This window comes from Centropristis striata, chromosome 16 (assembly GCF_030273125.1).
Source record: "Centropristis striata isolate RG_2023a ecotype Rhode Island chromosome 16, C.striata_1.0, whole genome shotgun sequence".
NCBI lineage: Eukaryota > Metazoa > Chordata > Actinopteri > Perciformes > Serranidae > Centropristis > Centropristis striata.
This window is the reverse complement of record NC_081532.1, coordinates 24,344,935-24,362,118: the sequence shown is the minus strand read 5'-3', so window position 1 is coordinate 24,362,118 and position 17,184 is coordinate 24,344,935. Positions and strand designations below refer to the sequence as shown.

The window sequence follows — 17,184 nt, the reverse complement described above, 5'->3', positions numbered from 1 at the left end:
AGTACTGTGTACACATTTACCATAATGTTCCCTAGAAGCGCTATCCAGTGAAAGACCAGGAAGAAGGTGAGAGAGGATAAAAGCCCAGAATGAGTGAATTGGGGCTACACCATAGACTGTATATAAATAATGGACGTAGTCACCGTGACGTCACCCATTGGTTTGTGGACTGCCCGTTGGAAGCCTCGAGTTCAGCGTTACACTCGTTGCCATCTTGCGTCGCCATCTTGTTTCCGATACGCGGAGCAGACCATAATTGGACTGTGGCGGAGCGCGAGGGATCTGACGACACTGACTACACGCATCTCTACACCGGCAACCCGACTGAGAGAAGCCGCTGCTGATTCATGTTAGCATTAACTGGAGCATTAACTGTGATGTTAGTTTTGGCTAGCAAAAAAACAAAAACAAAATGTATCTTTCTTACCTCAGAAAACTGAGCAGCGACTCCTTGGAGTGTCTGTTAGTCCAACCAAACGCTGATCAAGACATTTTACTGAACAAAACGTTCAAATAAACTGTCATTAAGTGAAAATATAGTGTGAAAGGGTCAAAGTTATGAGACCAAACCGCTAAACGTCCTCTTTTCTATCTATATAACGTTATATATAACTTTATTGACACGTTGCCGTGGATACGCTCTGCTTCTCTCCAGGTGACGGCTCGCCTTGTTGATTGACTTTGTCAATCAAAGCTAGAAACGCCCCAAATCATACGATTCTTTATCTTCTATTTTCTTCTAAATGGGGCCATTATTAGAACTATTGACATCAAATTGTCTTGAAGAAGATTTTTTAATAGCGATTGAGACCATAATGTTGTCCCTGAACATTTTTTCTGAGGTAATAAATCAAGTGAGAAGTTTTCAAATTTAGCACTGAAATGAATGGGCAGATTTCTTTTGCAGCCAAACTTAGCACCCCCTACTGGAATTTTCGGTGAATTGCAGGCTTTATGCACTTCCTGGTGGCTTCCATGCTCAGACACGGAGATTGCCGCCTGGGCTACACGGTGCTCTAGTGGTTACAGCCAGAGGGTCGACTCCGGCCTGTGGCTCTTCTGTGTGGAGTTTACATGTTCTCCCGTATCAGCGTGGGTTCTCTCCGGGTACTCGGGCTTCCTCCCTAACCCGTTCTCATTCCCAAAGCGTAATATACCGACGATTTGTCACATGAATGGAGAACCGAGGACCCTGTGCACGGAAGTATTTTTCTCCCTATTTTAAGGATTTCTTTTAATGACATCGTCAACATTTCTCAACACAAACACATCAAAGTCTCACTGATAATTCAATAATAAAATAGCTTCATGTTGTGGCTCTCAGTATCATTTTTTTCTCCTTCGATTCTGAGAAATAAACTTTTATTCGTTTGTTTTACGGCACTCCACTGGCGGACATTTCTCTCATTTTTAGTGAAAAAAAATAAATATTTTGACTTTGTTTCTGCATAAAAATGGATTTTGATCACATTTCTAGCGAGAAACATATGTTTTATTTTCTTAATATTCACTCAGTGAATGTACATAAAGGCGAAGATCTCGCCAGAAAAAGACGATCCGCTGTGTTTTATTTTGAAATCTGTTTTATTTTGTAATCTACCGCAATCATACCGGATGTGGTCCGATCCTCGCGGATGTGCTGTGCGATCTCATGGAATCGCGCTTCACTGTAAATGGCCCCGACTCTGCTCTCCTGTTTTAGTTCAAATATCTTCATTAAACAAACATTGTTGTCTTTTTTTAGCATAGATAATATACATACAGTATAATTATTTATTAGACAGTGTGTGATATTCGATATATTGGGTAAAAATAGGTTTTCACAACCCTAATAGGGAAGAACCACAAAACGAGAGGTCTAGGGAGTTGTAGTTTTTTTAATAAAACAGGTTTTCCCCTAAAATTGGAAGTTGGAAATACTTAATTAGTGGCTTTCCAGGGGTTTGAGGGGATGTCAATCACATTTTTGGCATCAGAATTTAAATATTGTCTTGTTCAATGGGGGATTTGTTATTTTTTCAGCATATCCTAAAGCCCCCCCACTCCCACCCCTTAGTGACTATGCTCACATTATAGTCCATGTCAACACCTTTCTATAACAGTAGGTCTCATGTCTGTAACCCTTTTTGTCTCTTAGTTATAATCATTTAAATATGCCCCAGGGTTAAGGTTCAAAGGTCAATTAGTGACAAATTGCGGTAGATTACAAAATAAAACAGATTTCAAAATAAAACACAGCAGATCGTCTTTTTCTGGCGAGATCTTCGCCACAAAGTGATTATGTACATTCACTGAGTGAATATTAAGAAAATAAAACATATGTTCCTCGCTAGAAATGTAATCAAAATCCATTTTTTTGCAGAAACAAAGTCAAAATATTTATTTTTTTTCACTAAAAATGAGAGAAATGTCCGCCAGAATAGTGCCGTAAAACAAACGAATAAAAGTTTATTTCTCAGAATCGAAGGAGAAAAAAATGATACTGAGAGCCACAACATGAAGCTATTTTATTGTTGAATTATCAGTGAGACTTTGATGTGTTTGTGTTGAGAAATGTTGACGATGTCATTAAAAGAAATCCTTAAAATAGGGAGAAAAATACTTACGTGCACAGGGTCCTCGGTTCTCCATTCAGATTGTCGCTGGCAGCGTCATGGAGGGCCGTGGTCGGGATATTATTGGAGTGAATAGACGGCTGTAAGCCTCTGCTCTAAGCGTTTCTCAGCGCCGCGAGCGGGTTTATATTGGAGTCAATTGAGAACCCAGAGCGTTTCACACAGACGTGGAAGGGTACCCTTTGCGTCAGTATGATACGTCTAGGGGTGTGAAAAATCGTCGGTATATTACGCTTTGGGAATGAGAACGGGTTGTCCTCCCACAGTCCAAAAACATGCACTTAGGTTTAACCCTTAGGAGTCTTGGGCTATTTTGTCCATTTTTTAAATACTTTTCATTCTGCCACTTGGAAAAAAAAGTGTAACATGCATAGTTAACATATTTAACATCACTATCAAATTTTAATTGTTTTTGCACAATCTCATTTATGTGACCTGATTGAACATTAAAATCTGATTTTAAAAAATTATGTTTTTTTCCCCTTTGGAAACAATAACAATAAGTTTTAAATGTTGCAAGTGTGTTTACAAGTTGCAAATATAACATATAAGTTCTATATTTTTATGCTAAATATATCTGACCCTATCTCTGTTTTACTTGGGTTATGATCATTAAACAAAACCTGCAGTTTCAAGTTTCCCGAACTTTAGAGGGAAGGTGACGGCGTCGCCACTTTTTTTATGTTGTTACGTCATGAAGAAGTAATGCGCCCATGATTTCACTGACTCAAGAGGATTAATTGGTGACTCTAAATTGCCCGTAGGTGTGAATGAGAGTGTGATTGTCTGTCTCTATACGTCAGCCCTGTGATAGTTTGGAGACCTGTCCAGGGTGAACCCTGCCTCTCGCCCAATGTCAGCTGGGATCGGCTCCAGAAAAACGAACGGTAAATAATAAGGACTGCGTAGTAATTCATATAAAGTTGATATAAAGTATCAAAAAGGCTTCTATAGTGGCCGGCTGACAGGGCACTAGGTTTGTTAAAGTTTATTTTCTTCTGTCATATTAGTGGCTATATTTGTTGTCTTAACTATAGTAAAAGCGCTTGTTTGCTCAAGTGCTAATGCTAATGTTTGTTAGCTCTTACGGTGGATTCACAAGGTGACCAAAGAATGTCTTATTTTTATTTTCATGGAGATACGATTTTAAATAAATCTTGTAAACTATCAGTTAAAGAGTCGACCATCATTCATGTTATGTAGTAAACCAGTAATTTATTAACTTCATGCAAAAAGCAATGCGTGTTTTTGACAACGTACCGAGGTTGTTTCTTTGCAGGTTGGTATGCATGTAGGCAGATATACGTAAACTACCTTCAAAATAAAAGCACTGCGATAGGGGTATTTATTTCACATGTTTCATGTTCTGCTGAAACAAGGTATAAAGAAGTGAAACAGGTGAGTAGAAAACACTACTGAGTAAATTAACTAAATAACATCAAATTTGACATAAAAACCTTACATACATAGTATACTGTATGTTCATGAAAGAGCCCATCATCACAACCTTGCTTGTGGACTACACGTTTCATGTAGTCTGACCTAAGTCATACAGTGTTTTGAAAGATTCTGCATTAAGTATGAATCTCACCTGCAGACTTCTAAAACATTTCAAAGTGCAAAATTACAGGTTCATCATTCTTAATAGGATAAATTAATTTCCACTTCCACATTTAGATTATCTGGTTTCTTCTCTCTTATTTTATTCTCCTTATTCCTTCTATTGTGAATGATCATAACTGCTTATCAACAAATTGCTTGTCCATAAGCCCTGCAATGTATTTTCTCATTACAGCATATTAAATGTTAAATGCCTAAATGGTTTCACTGGTTTGCTGGGATGAGGTTTAATTATGTTTTTTGTTTCAAACAAATGCTTGTGATGACTGACCCTTTCACCAGACAAACACATAATCAGCTGTGCAAGGCTGTTAGCAGGGACTGAGTCTGTTCCAGACCACATGAATAGGACAACACACTAAACAATCAAGCCTCTCTCAGTCCGGCAAAGAACTTTTAGTGGCTCTCATCAACACAGAGCTCAGAAATGTGTTTCCTCTTTCAGATGTAAGACGTCAAAGGGGGGGGAAGTCACGGGTTTCACCCAATTGCCCGGACTTTAGTGTTAATTCTTAATTACTCACAGTTGCAATTAAGATTGAACACAAGGACCGCAGGGTTTCAGTTATGCAATATGCATTGAAGCTTTACAGGCCACTGTGTGTGTGTGTGTGTGTGTGTGTGTGTCAAGGTTATTATAGTGAACGAAAACTAACAAAATAACGAAAACTAGAATTGAAAATACATTTTCGTCAACTGAAAAAAAAATGAAAATGAGAGTTTTAAAAAAATGATAACTAACTGAAACTGTTTGTGGTTACAAAACTAACTAAAACGAATTAAAATTATAGTGAAAATGTCCTTCGTTTTCATCTTTGTCAACTTTTTTCATACATAAACCTTTTTGCTTGATATGAAATCTATTTCATCTATCTGGTTTTATGACTTAATAAACTTATTGGGGCTGAGATGGATCAGACAAAGGAAATAAAGGAAACATTTAATGTGACCTTATTGAATCTCGCACCCAACAAATATCCCATTACAAAAAAACTACAACTAATAAAAACTAAACTAAAATTAAGCATTTTCCAAAAAATAAAAACTAATTAAAACTAGCAAACACACTCTAAAAACTCATTAAACAAACTGAATTTGAAAAGAAAAATTGAAACTAATTAAAACTAAAACTAATGAAAAATTCAAAACTATTATAACCTTGGTGTGTGTGTGTGTCACTTGTAAATATTGGCAGTTGCGAAGCTGCATTTTTTTTGGCCTTGTTCCAAAAGTGCAGTTGCCGTTTTGGGCTTGTTCTGCTCCCAAACCCAGGAGAGACCCAAAGCACGATTATCATGACCAACTCAGTGCCGCTAAGAGAGACCCACTAAAACGGGTATTATTCATTCATTTGATTTGTTAAACTGCAATGTAATTGATACGGTTAGCAGGCAAGCGCTAGAGGCCTAACGTTAGCGTGCCATTGAAGAAACTGGGTGTGGAGGTTTTCTACCTGGATAGTGCATACTCCTATTCTCCCTGTTGGTCTCAGCTAAATCGTACTCACTGTCTTAACGTTAACGCTGGCAACAGTTATTGCGGATGTTGAAGTCATCTTATTTGTCGTCATCACAATCCACCGTAGAACTACAGTATGACAGTGCAAAACCTAAACGCATTCACATACACAATGCAAAGTATATAACGTAGGACATATACCTCGCTGGCCACACATAAGCATGAGGGAAATGAGTAAAAATGGAAAAATACCCGGTTCACAATATGAAAAATAAAAAACGCCGGGAGTAACTTCTTTGACATCACAACACGGAATGCCTCATGTGTGGTTTACCTGTTGCACCTCGTGTCTGAGTACAACGCAAACTGAACTTTAGTTCCTACGTCTGTGGCTCGGTTGGTAGAGTGGTCACCCACTGGTCGGATGGTTGGTGGTTTGATCCCTGACCATGGAAGCCTACATGTCCAAGTATCCTTGAGCAAGATACTGAACCCTAAATTGCTCCTGATGCTGCGTTCATCGGTGTGAGAATGAATTCCCAATGGTGGCAAGTGGCACCGTTTTGGGTGTGTGGACTATGAATAGTATGAATGTGTGTGTGAACGGGTGAATGACCAGGATGACCAGGAGGTGGGAATATTATGTTGGACTTCATCATGAGAATGTGATTGGGCGTAAGGGGAAATTGTTATATGCTATTTATAATAGCCATCACTTCATACAGAAAGGTTATATACTTTGGTGTTGAGCATCTGGGCCTTTCAAAGTTCTGGATCATTGACTTCTCCCACCATAACATATCCTCTGGGTAGCTCTCTTTTCCATCGAAAATCTGGGACAGTGAACCAATTTGAATCAAGAAGCTGATCTGTTGACAGACCTCTCGAAGCATGATCTGCATGATTATCTTCAGACTGTACAAAGTGCCATTGTTTGGGCTCTGTAGTGGACTTGATTCTTTGGACTCTGTTCGCTACAAACACATGAAGCCGTCTGGCATCAGTGTTTCCATAGCTGATGACGACCTTTGAGTCCGTACAAAAATGTTCTTAAAGACCCTCAATTTAAAGCTCATTTCTGACACTAGTCCTTGTTGCTACCACTGCAGCTGATAACTCAAGCTGTAGACCACTCTGAGGAAAGTACACTCCCCATAACCAGTGACACTGGTGTCTGAGAAGTAGTGAAGTTCATACTGCTTGATCAGTGAAGTTAGCTGGTATAAAGCACCCTCTTATCCTTACATTACACAAGTTTCGAAGATCGTGTAGCCAAAATTCCCACTGTGCTCTAGCTCTTTTGGGAGTGGCTCCATCCATCCATCCATTTTCCTCCGCTTATCCGGGGCCGGGTCACGGGGGCAGCAGGCTAAGCAGGGCATTCCAGGCGTCCCTCTCTGCAGCTCCTCCTGGGGGACCCTGAGGCGTTCCCAGGCCATGAGAGAGATCTAATCCCTCCACCGTGTTCTGGGTCTTCCCCGGAGCCTCCTACCAGTTCGACATGCCCAGAACACCTCTAACGGGAGGCGCCCGGGAAGCCTCTTTACCAGATGCCCAAACCACCTCAGCTGGCTCCTTCTGACGCAAAAGAGCAGCAGCTCTACTCCGAGCTCCCTCCGGATGTCTGAGCTCCTCACCCTATCTCTAAGGCTGAGCCCAGCCACCCTACGGAGGAAACTAATTTCAGCCGCTTGTATCCGCGATCTCGTTCTTTCAGTCACTACCCAAAGCTCATGACCATAGGTGAGGGTTGGGACATACATGGATCGGTAAATCAAGAGCTTTGCCTTCCGGCTCAGCTCCTTCTTCACCACGACAGTCTGGTACAACGCCCGCATCACTGCTGACGCCGCACCAAACCGTCCGTCTCACGCTCCGTTCTACCCTCACTGCTGAACAAGACCCTGTGATACTTGAACTCCTTTGCTTGAGGCAGTACCTCTCTCCACCCAGAGGGGGCAGTCCACCGTTTTTCGGTGGAGAACCATGGCCTCACACTTGGAGGTGCTGACTTTCATCCCAACCAATTCGCACTCGGCTGCAAACAGCCCAAATGAGTGCTGGAGGTCCCGGTCTCAAGAAGCCAAAAGAACAACATCATCTGCAAATAGCAGAGATGCAATTCTAAGGTCACCAAACCGGATCCCTTCCTCCCCCAGCTGCGCCTTGAGATCCTGTCCGTGAACACCACGAACAGAATTAGAGACAAGGGGCAACACCCACTGGGAACGTGTTTGACGTTGTGCCGATGTGGACACAGCTCTCACTTTGGTTATATAGGGACTGGATAGCTCGTAGCAACGATCCCGGTACCCCTTTAGACTTTCTGTTGTCTCACGCCAGTGTTTACTTGTACTGTTTAAGGTTGAGCTGCCAGCCGTTGTGAGAAATAAAGCATGACGCAGTCCAAGCCGCAAATATACCTTTCACCCATATCCGACTGGTCCCTCCTCCGCCCACCATCATCATAAACAACACAACGCAGAGTTCCAGGGTGTGGAGAGGCTCATCCCACACGGGCCGGGTTACAAATACAATTATACATTTATTTCCTTTCTTACATACATGTTTATATTTTTTAATAACAAAATATGTTTTTATCAAACTTGGCTGCGTGGGCCAGTGAGTAAAATGGGCAGGACAGTGCCACCTAGGCCCATTACTGGCTACCCGTCTGGACTACAGATCTCGAGAAAATTATCTCAGTATCTTGGGAAAACAAACGAAATTAACTCATTATCACGAGAAAACGGGGGGAAAAAATATATGAATGCATGGCCGTTAAGGGCTTCCGTACCCAAGTGCTACAGACACGACAATGACAGGTGCAATTCTTCTAATTGCTCTTTCTCAAACTTTAGCACAGTTGTGACCAGCCATTGTTGTTGAACACTTTTTTTTTTGCAGTTAAGTCAGTGGCAATGCTCTGGCTCAAGTTAACTTTAGCAGCTGTTCAAGCTAGGCAGTCCAGGAAACAGCTTTCATGCCTCCCCAAGCAGGCAGAGGGGCCCCCTGAGTGCAATCCCCACCACTGGCTCTCTCCAGTGACTTTTTGAGGCACTGCCCACTATAGCCCCTTCAAGCCTTCAAGACTTCACAACCCAGATGCTAACCGTGGCCCCCACTGCAGACGTTCTTTAAACTGTTGCTTGAGAGGCCATCTCAAGGCCATGATGACGGCCATTAATTTAAAGGACATGGCTGCAGCCCTTGCTCTGTGGTTGAGGCACGATTATGCCCTACCTGGAAATCTTGTTGGTTTGCGACTTTCCGTTCACAGCTGGCCCAAGGCAAGGCTTGGCTTCTTTCTCACATGGCAGGGTCTTATACACAGTAAATTCCGCAGTGTTAAAGTAACACTTAAAGAGTTGAATTTAACACCATTTCCGAGTGTATATGGTCCCACTCTGAATTAGTGTTAAATTGACTCTTTCCATAGTGTTTAGAATTTCAGAGTTAAATTAACTCTAAATAGAGTAAAAATTTAACACTCGCTTACACTGGATAGTGTTAATGAAATTTTACACCAAAGGTTAAATAACACTGAAGAGTGTAAATATTACTCTTATTAGAGTTGATAATTTACTCTTCTATGGTGTCAAATCAACTCTGATTGAGTTCCATTCCAGTACAGATTAACACTGCATGAAGTTATTAAAAGTTAACACTGGAGGGTACAACAACTCTGATAAGTGTTGGAATAACACACTATTGTGTTGATAATTTACTCCCTTGCAGTGAAAAACAAGCTCATATAGAGTAAAATTCACTTAACACTTAAAGAGTTGAATTTAACACCATTTCCGAGTGTATATGGTCCCACTCTGAATTAGTGTTAAATTGACTCTTTCCATAGTGTTTAGAATTTCAGAGTTAAATTAACTCTAAATAGAGTAAAAATTTAACACTCGCTTACACTGGATAGTGTTAATGAAATTTTACACCAAAGGTTAAATAACACTGAAGAGTGTAAATATTACTCTTAATTTACTATTTTGTAGTGTCAACTTAGACCAAAAAAAGCAAGTAAAAATCACAAGTTTCCACAAAATAATGCATTTAAAAACTTTAATAGCAGCTCTCAACTATGTCAGGCAAAAATTCAGGAGACAGAAACACAAAATGAGCCTTAAACAGTTCATCAAAGGCACCAAGAGAAGAGGTTGACCTGCAAGGTATGGCATTCTTGTCAAGGATGATGAAGAACTGGTGGATTGCATTCTTCTTAACTCCAACAGCCAGGAGATGGGGTTGAGCTCTGGTGGTGATGGCATCGAGATGCTGTTGAATGGTTGTTCCAGTCTGCGAAGACAATCACATGAAGATATGATTACAATTAGACAGTTGTGATACATAAAACCAAAACAGAAGGAACATAAAAACTAAATAACACTTAAGTTAGACATATTCACCAACTAGTTGCTTATTAGAATACACGTTAGCAGCATATTGGCTGTCAGTACTCATTATAAAGCACTTTATTAATGCCTTATTGTGCATGACCATATTCTACAACTATTAGGCAATTATATAAGATTTGTCCCTCAATAACCTCCAATAATACAAACCTTCTTAAAGACCACAAGATGCTTCTCTGCTTGGGATGCCGAAACCTTTCCTGGTCTCTTTCGACCCTGAGCAGAGGGTGGAATCAGGTGTAGCAGCAATAAAATTGACGAAAGGTCACTGTCCCAACCTGTAACAACAATCACATGTTCAATCTCAACACACTTCAGTTATGCAGGCTGTCAACACAATTCAGTGCTCTGCAATGGCAGCAGCATTTATATTAAAAAAGAAAAGAAAAAAGAAACCATAAAGGAAAGATAGTCATTTTACATCATCACTAGAAGTTAGCCAATTCAAACCATAGCTCAAACACTTTAGTTCTCTTGAAGTTTTGTTCAATATACTGTGTACATAAAGTCCACTTACATTTATCACAGATCCAGCTTAAAGTATTATGCTAATATGTAAATGTTTAGACATGATGATAATATGTTCCAAGTATATGAGAGCAATAGAACAAGAACAAGAACAATCAGCTAACCAAAATCAACATCAACTTCAGTGCCATCCTCAGGAGGATCAGCTGCCAGCAAGAGTTCTTCAAGCTCACTTGTGGTTGGAAGCTTTCTGCATTGTTGGATGATCTTTTTCTTGAACATGACCGGCCACGTCTCCAGAAGCTTGCTTGAGGTTTCCTCTCCAAACATCAGAATGAAATCCTGTTCAACCTGGGGTGGGGTGGTGATGGGTGACGATTTCAATTATCTGACAGGCAACCAAAGTTATAGGGTGATAGTTTTTGGAGTTTTACTGCATGCAACTGTCATAATATTTTCAAAATAATGATAGATAATTACCAAGCCTTTGATGTCTTTAAAACGTGGAAAGTCGGACAGTATGTTGCTCGACTGCTGTGGGTCAAGGACCATGTTGTGGCGATACACAAACGTCAGTTTCATTTTCTTCTTGACAGTGTCCTCATCAGCTGAATGTTTCATCAATGAGATTGCCTCATTGCACTCATCTTCAGTCAAGGCAGTCACTGGAACAAACTCAGACTCTCGTCTGACAGTTGGACCTCCAGACTTGTTTTCACCAGATCCTTTGGCTGATTCTACATAACATGGGAAGAGTATTGTAAATAAAAACTTTTAAAGAGTTACTCTACCCAAAAGCATAACCTTAATTAATGACTGGACTGTGATGAAACATATCAGTGCTGGTGTTAATATTGACATTTTTCCTTCACAATTTATGATTATTACTATTATTTTGTATGTTGGAAATGGCTCAAAATGTCTAGTGTTTTGAATCACCCTAAAATTTGCCATGTCAGCCTGTTGACAAAGTCAGAGGAACTGAAGGGTGTAGTTAGACTTTAAGAAAAATATTGTATAATTTTACTAAAAAACATTATGTGCAACAAATGCAATAACTGATTCGGCGACTGTTTTGTTCCATACATTTTTCCAGTATTACCTCCAAATGACGATCGCCTGTCTTTAGCAGTGCCTCTCTGAAGAGTTTTAATCCTCCAGGCCAAGTATCCGGTTCCACTCTCACCATCATAATAGTGCTCCTGGGAGGATGAAAGGATAAAAAAAAAAAGACATTCATTAATTACATTTAAAAGTGAAAACAACAGGCTCTGATAGGATTCAATTTTTTTCATTACAACATTACTACAACCATTACTGTGTGCAACTCACATAACCAGTCTTAGAGAATGGGTCACTGAGGTAGGGAAATAAGGTCACTATTCCTCTGGCGTACTTTTCTTTCACCTGCCTGGGTGGGGATGTACTGGTTGGGGAAAGGAGTTTGCAGTTATATTCACTGGATTTAATTCCAATTGCAAATTAATCTCTAAACTAGATTCAGGACTGTTAACAAATGACCCATTTTTTTCTGTCATGTCAGCTGCCAGTATGTTCACCATTTTTCGTCTGGTTTCATCCATCAAAGATTTGGTTCGGTTGTATTCATTTATTACACGTTCCCCACCAGGTTTGTTGGTGAGAACGGATTCCACCAACTTGAAACACAATACAAAAATAAAACATGTATATAAATGTAATTTACTTTAATAGCTTTGATGTACTTGAAGTGCACTTTATTATAATGAAATAAAAATTTCAGGGGCTATAAAAAACAAACAAACTTCAAGACATAATCATGAGATCAACAATGTCTTCAAATCATGTAAATGTCATAAGAATTTATTTATAAGAACTTACTTGCTTAGCTTCTGCATCCAACCTCTGACGTTTTCTGCAGGGACTATCAGAAATGATGTCTGTATCCTCAGAGTCCAAGGAATTATTCTGGGATGACTGCTCAGGAGAGGCTACCGTGGAGACAGATTCTAATCATGGATTGAGAAATCAAAATAAGAACACATTATATAGAGTTTGCTGATAACCCTAACCTGTCACTTCTAATAAACATCATAACATAATAGAAATTGAACAGAAACAAACCTGAGTCATATTTTATGGTTAACACCCCAGTTGAGGGATCCATTACTACATCCTCAAAAACATCTTCATCCAACTCAGTCCCTGAACTGTCGACAACTTTCACACCTTCTGTTACAGCTGGGACACCAAACTTTGCAAATGCTAGGAAACAGGCACAAAAGCTTTTGTAAACAGGAAAATCATCTTATCTAATGACAACATTTCTCTACTCACTTAATCTGGATTACCTTTTACAGTAGGGCTTAAACAAACATTTAACATGAGTTAAAATTATCTATATATACACGTTTGTAAGGTATTGATCAATTCCAAAATCCAAGAACTTAACATTTTCTATCATTTTCTATTAATACTCCAGTATATCAATTTTAAACAGTTAAATTAGGTTACTATTAGCATTTAAAGCCAATTTTACAAGTCTTGATTACACAATGTCAATTTCTTACCTGCAATCAAAAATTCTTTCAGATTTGGCTCTGTTATTCTTACAAATTTTTGGTCATCACTAAGTTTAGCTTTGAGCAGCATGCTCCCTGCAGAGAGTACCAACACAGTTCATGGTTTAAGTTCATGTGCTCATTATTACAAGAAAAAATATATATACGCACTGTATTCCCTCAAATTAAGAATATCATGCATTTCAATTGAGCAGCTCAGAACTGAGGCCACCTTTTATGTTAATCCTGAGATTATCTAAAAAACTATATATATCCATATATACACAGGTAAACAGATACTGGCTAACATATACACAGCATATGATTTATGATCAAATATTCTTGTGTTTGGTTTCCATATACACTGGTTCACATATTGGCATATAAACACATATTTACATGTTCATGTGATTTTACTTTGGTGATGGTTTTCAGTTATCTTTGTATTTGTTTTTCTTGGCAAGTGTGTTTGCCCAAAGTATATCCTGTATGTTAAAGCAACATCATTATAATTCTAATATAAACGTATTATCATTAGTATCAGTTAGCATGTACATTTTTTTTCAGAAAATTCTCAGGCTTATCCTACCGTTACAACACCGAGACAACACTGTCAACCCACCAAAAGCCACCGGGCGCGGACGCGCCGTCGTGTATTTCACGGTTTCAAAACTCACCGGCAGCTGCGGGCCGGGCCTCTGCTGTTGTATTTATGACCGACACTGCGAGCAGCCCGCGTCCACACAGAGCAGCTCGAGCGGGCGGATCCGGTCGATTTTCAAAGTTAAACACCCCATGACAACTGCCGGTAGTAAAAACAGACAAAGGCGAAACTAATTAACCATGTAGCATATTTCCACACAGAGAAGCAGATCTAGAAGCACATAAACGAAAGAAAATTACCAAAATCTGAGCAATAAACAAACTCTCCCGGTTTGAAATCATGTACAGGACCGATGAAAACAGCTTCACAGCCGCAATGTGAGAGAAACGTGCCCGGTGGGGTTTCGGGTTAAATGTAATGTCTCCAACACAATAAAAATGACAAAGTCTGTCAGTAACACCTGCAGTTACTTTAAAATTACAAAATACAACGCTTACTCAGTACCAAGAGTTAATGTCTACCCGCTCATGCAAAGACATCGGATAGTCCAGCTAACATGAACTTTAGCTAGTTTAGCCAACTCCCCACACAAGCAATCTTCGCTATTTCACTATAATATTCGAACGTCACAAAGCAAAAATACACAATCACACACACCACACTGTATTAACAAAGTTAACATAACTATTGATAATTTGCTTGTTTCCTACTTAATATTAATGTTAATTAGCTAACGTTAGCTACCTTAATGCTGCTCGCACATGGACTTGGCATTCACTCGGTCACGACACATTAGCCTTCTGAAATTCGGCATTTTAAGACATAGAGTGAGTTGAAGTTCACAGATAACAGTGATATAAAGTCATTCTAAAAAGCTGCTTCTATTGAAAGGACAAAAATTGCGTTTGATAGTCAATAAGGAGCCACTTACCGCAGTCGTTGGCACAAGAAAATGGCGGCCTGAAATTTCCGTTAGACGAGGAGGAGGTGGGCGGAGCTTTCCAGAGTACGTTTGACACTGCCTATTTTAACAACGTATATTTTCACCAACACTGGGCGGTATCTTACTCCAACTGTTGTTGTAGTAACTCTGAAAGAGTCAATGTACTTTGACACTGCATATTTGACACTGTAGAATTTACTGTGTAGCGAACTTTGGGAAGAGTTGTCTAAGCCCCTCTCAGACCACAGCTTTCATTGGTGTGGCCTTGGATTTTGAACTTCCTCCCCCTCAGCAAGTCGCTTCCCCTACAGAGGTCGATGAACAGCTTTCTATCCTCATGCTATGAGGTTGCGCATTCCCCAGACAGCACATCCTACTGAATTTTCAATGTAATTTGCTGTGCATATGGAAGGAGTAACCACCCCTTGCCATATGTAATTACCTACTTACCTACAATGTTACCAGGAATGTCTCCGTGTCAAGGACAGGCCTGTAAGGAGTGTCCCTGGAAGCCATATGTGCTGCAGCTTTGTAGGCATCACAAGGCATATTCTAGAGATTCCACTGAATAAATGATGCCACCTGACACCATCATCCAGGTTTCATAGAACTAAGTTTCAGTTTCATCTGTTGAAATCCATACTGTATGTTTTTTGGTGGATTGATTTGCCCACTTGTTCATATACTAAATAAGGACTTCTAGATGTGGAATTACAGTAATGTAAGGGCATAGTACATTAATGGATTTTTTTTCTCAGATTTCAGTGTATAACTTGAAACTTTTTTTTCTTTCAGGATAACCACGACAGCTGCCTGCATGATGGACCTGCGCAGATACCCACTAGATGAGCAGAACTGCACCTTGGAGATTGAGAGCTGTAAGTGGCAATTGTTTTTTGTGGATGTGTGTGCATGAATGGTCATAGCCTCAACGAAGTTTGGCCTCAGGTTCAAATATTCTGAAAGTCTCTCTCACACCTGTTGTTGGTTTCAGTTGCCTGGGACCAAGGAAATAAATAATACACTGTTGTATTTTATTTGTAATCCATTTTGAGTTCTGACTGACTCAAGAGGAATAAGCACAAAGATATATGTACTGACAGGTAACTCATTCATTGGACAGTTTTGGAAATGTAATTCAGCATCATCAGACTTTTTGGATCCACAGAGAAAAGGTTAATTCTGGTGATGGACAGCAAGTTAAGCAGCACTGTACTGAACCTGATGTGTTTAGTTTTGTGGTGTCACAAATAGCTCATCTAATAGACTCAAGACTAAATGTATTATTAGTCCAGGCTGTAACTGGTCCTCATCCATAAAGAATAATTACAGAGGATTGTTACTCTGTGGATCCTATGTTTTCCTCATGTTTTAATCCTATAAAACCTACATGGGCAAAGAAACACCTGGGAATAGTTTTATATTTTTCAGTTATTCAGCATCAAGCGTTATACATCATGATTCACAGGAGCCTACCCTCTATTTTTAGTGCTGTGTAAAGCCATCATTAGCATGGTGTGCATGTAATTACCTTTGTGTAAGCACACAGGACCCAGTTGACATAGCAATAAAAATGAACACCCAGAAAATGTTTTTTGCTTAATAACTCATAGTCAACCAGGGATTTTTGTGTGTTTTTCAAGTTGTATTTAGGTGTTTTGGAGCTCCATGTGAGATTTGGTGCAGATAAACCTTTTCAGATTCAGCTATTTATTGGATATTGTCGAGGGTGTTCTTGTTAGTAGATGATGTGATCATAAATTTGGTTCTGTCTTTATATTTGGTCAAATGGCTCCTCTGAGAACAAATATTACTCAGAAGTTTTATATATCGTTGGAAAACAGATAACCTTAATATGTCGACATGTGGATTACTGCAGTGGTTATTTTTGTTATTTTTAAGTATTCTTCTCCGCAAGCACTAAAACATGCACTCTTGTGTGAAACTTTGTAACTATTACAAATATTATACATAACACAATCACTTAGAGCCTGATGCGGCTAAAAACAAGGCTACTAAGCAAGACCATTTAAATGATTGCAGTTATTTGTCTTAACGATTCTACAGCTTACTCCACTACTATAGGACCACTTATGTAATACCTGTAGAACACGTTACTGTGTGCCACCAGACACAGCACAATATCACATTGAAATCATTTCCAGGTTTCACATTTGCCACAATTTGTGCATCATCCTTTTGTACCAGTACCAGATGACCTGCCCCATCGAATGGTGGCCTCTAAAGTCCCCTCAGGCACTTTCTCATTTACCATGCTGGTGTTCAGAACACACCATCAGGAACTCTCATCTTCCACTACTACTTAACCTTTACATCCCTTGTCGTAGTGTGAGCAGGGAACACTTTGTGGAAGGTGCAGCACACCGACACCCTCTGGTGTCCATCCATTTCATGAACAGCAGGTTCTGTTTCTTGATCAATTTGATGGAATCCATAGCACTTTTTTGTTGAGTGCATGCATACTTTTATTCTCAGGGTATCTCTTCTAGTCTCCATT

The 17,184-nt window shown here is 39.6% G+C and overlaps 1 protein-coding gene across 1 annotated transcript in view; it reads left to right on the top strand.

The window, feature by feature from the left end:
• The window catches only part of gabrb1 (gamma-aminobutyric acid type A receptor subunit beta1), a 150,785-nt gene that overhangs the window by 73,056 nt on the left and 60,545 nt on the right, over positions 1 to 17,184 (top strand). Inside the window, exon 5 of the mRNA XM_059352919.1 lies at positions 15,462 to 15,544. Within this exon, the coding sequence (XP_059208902.1) occupies positions 15,462 to 15,544 (83 nt within the window). The remainder of the gene's footprint in view (positions 1 to 15,461; positions 15,545 to 17,184) is intronic.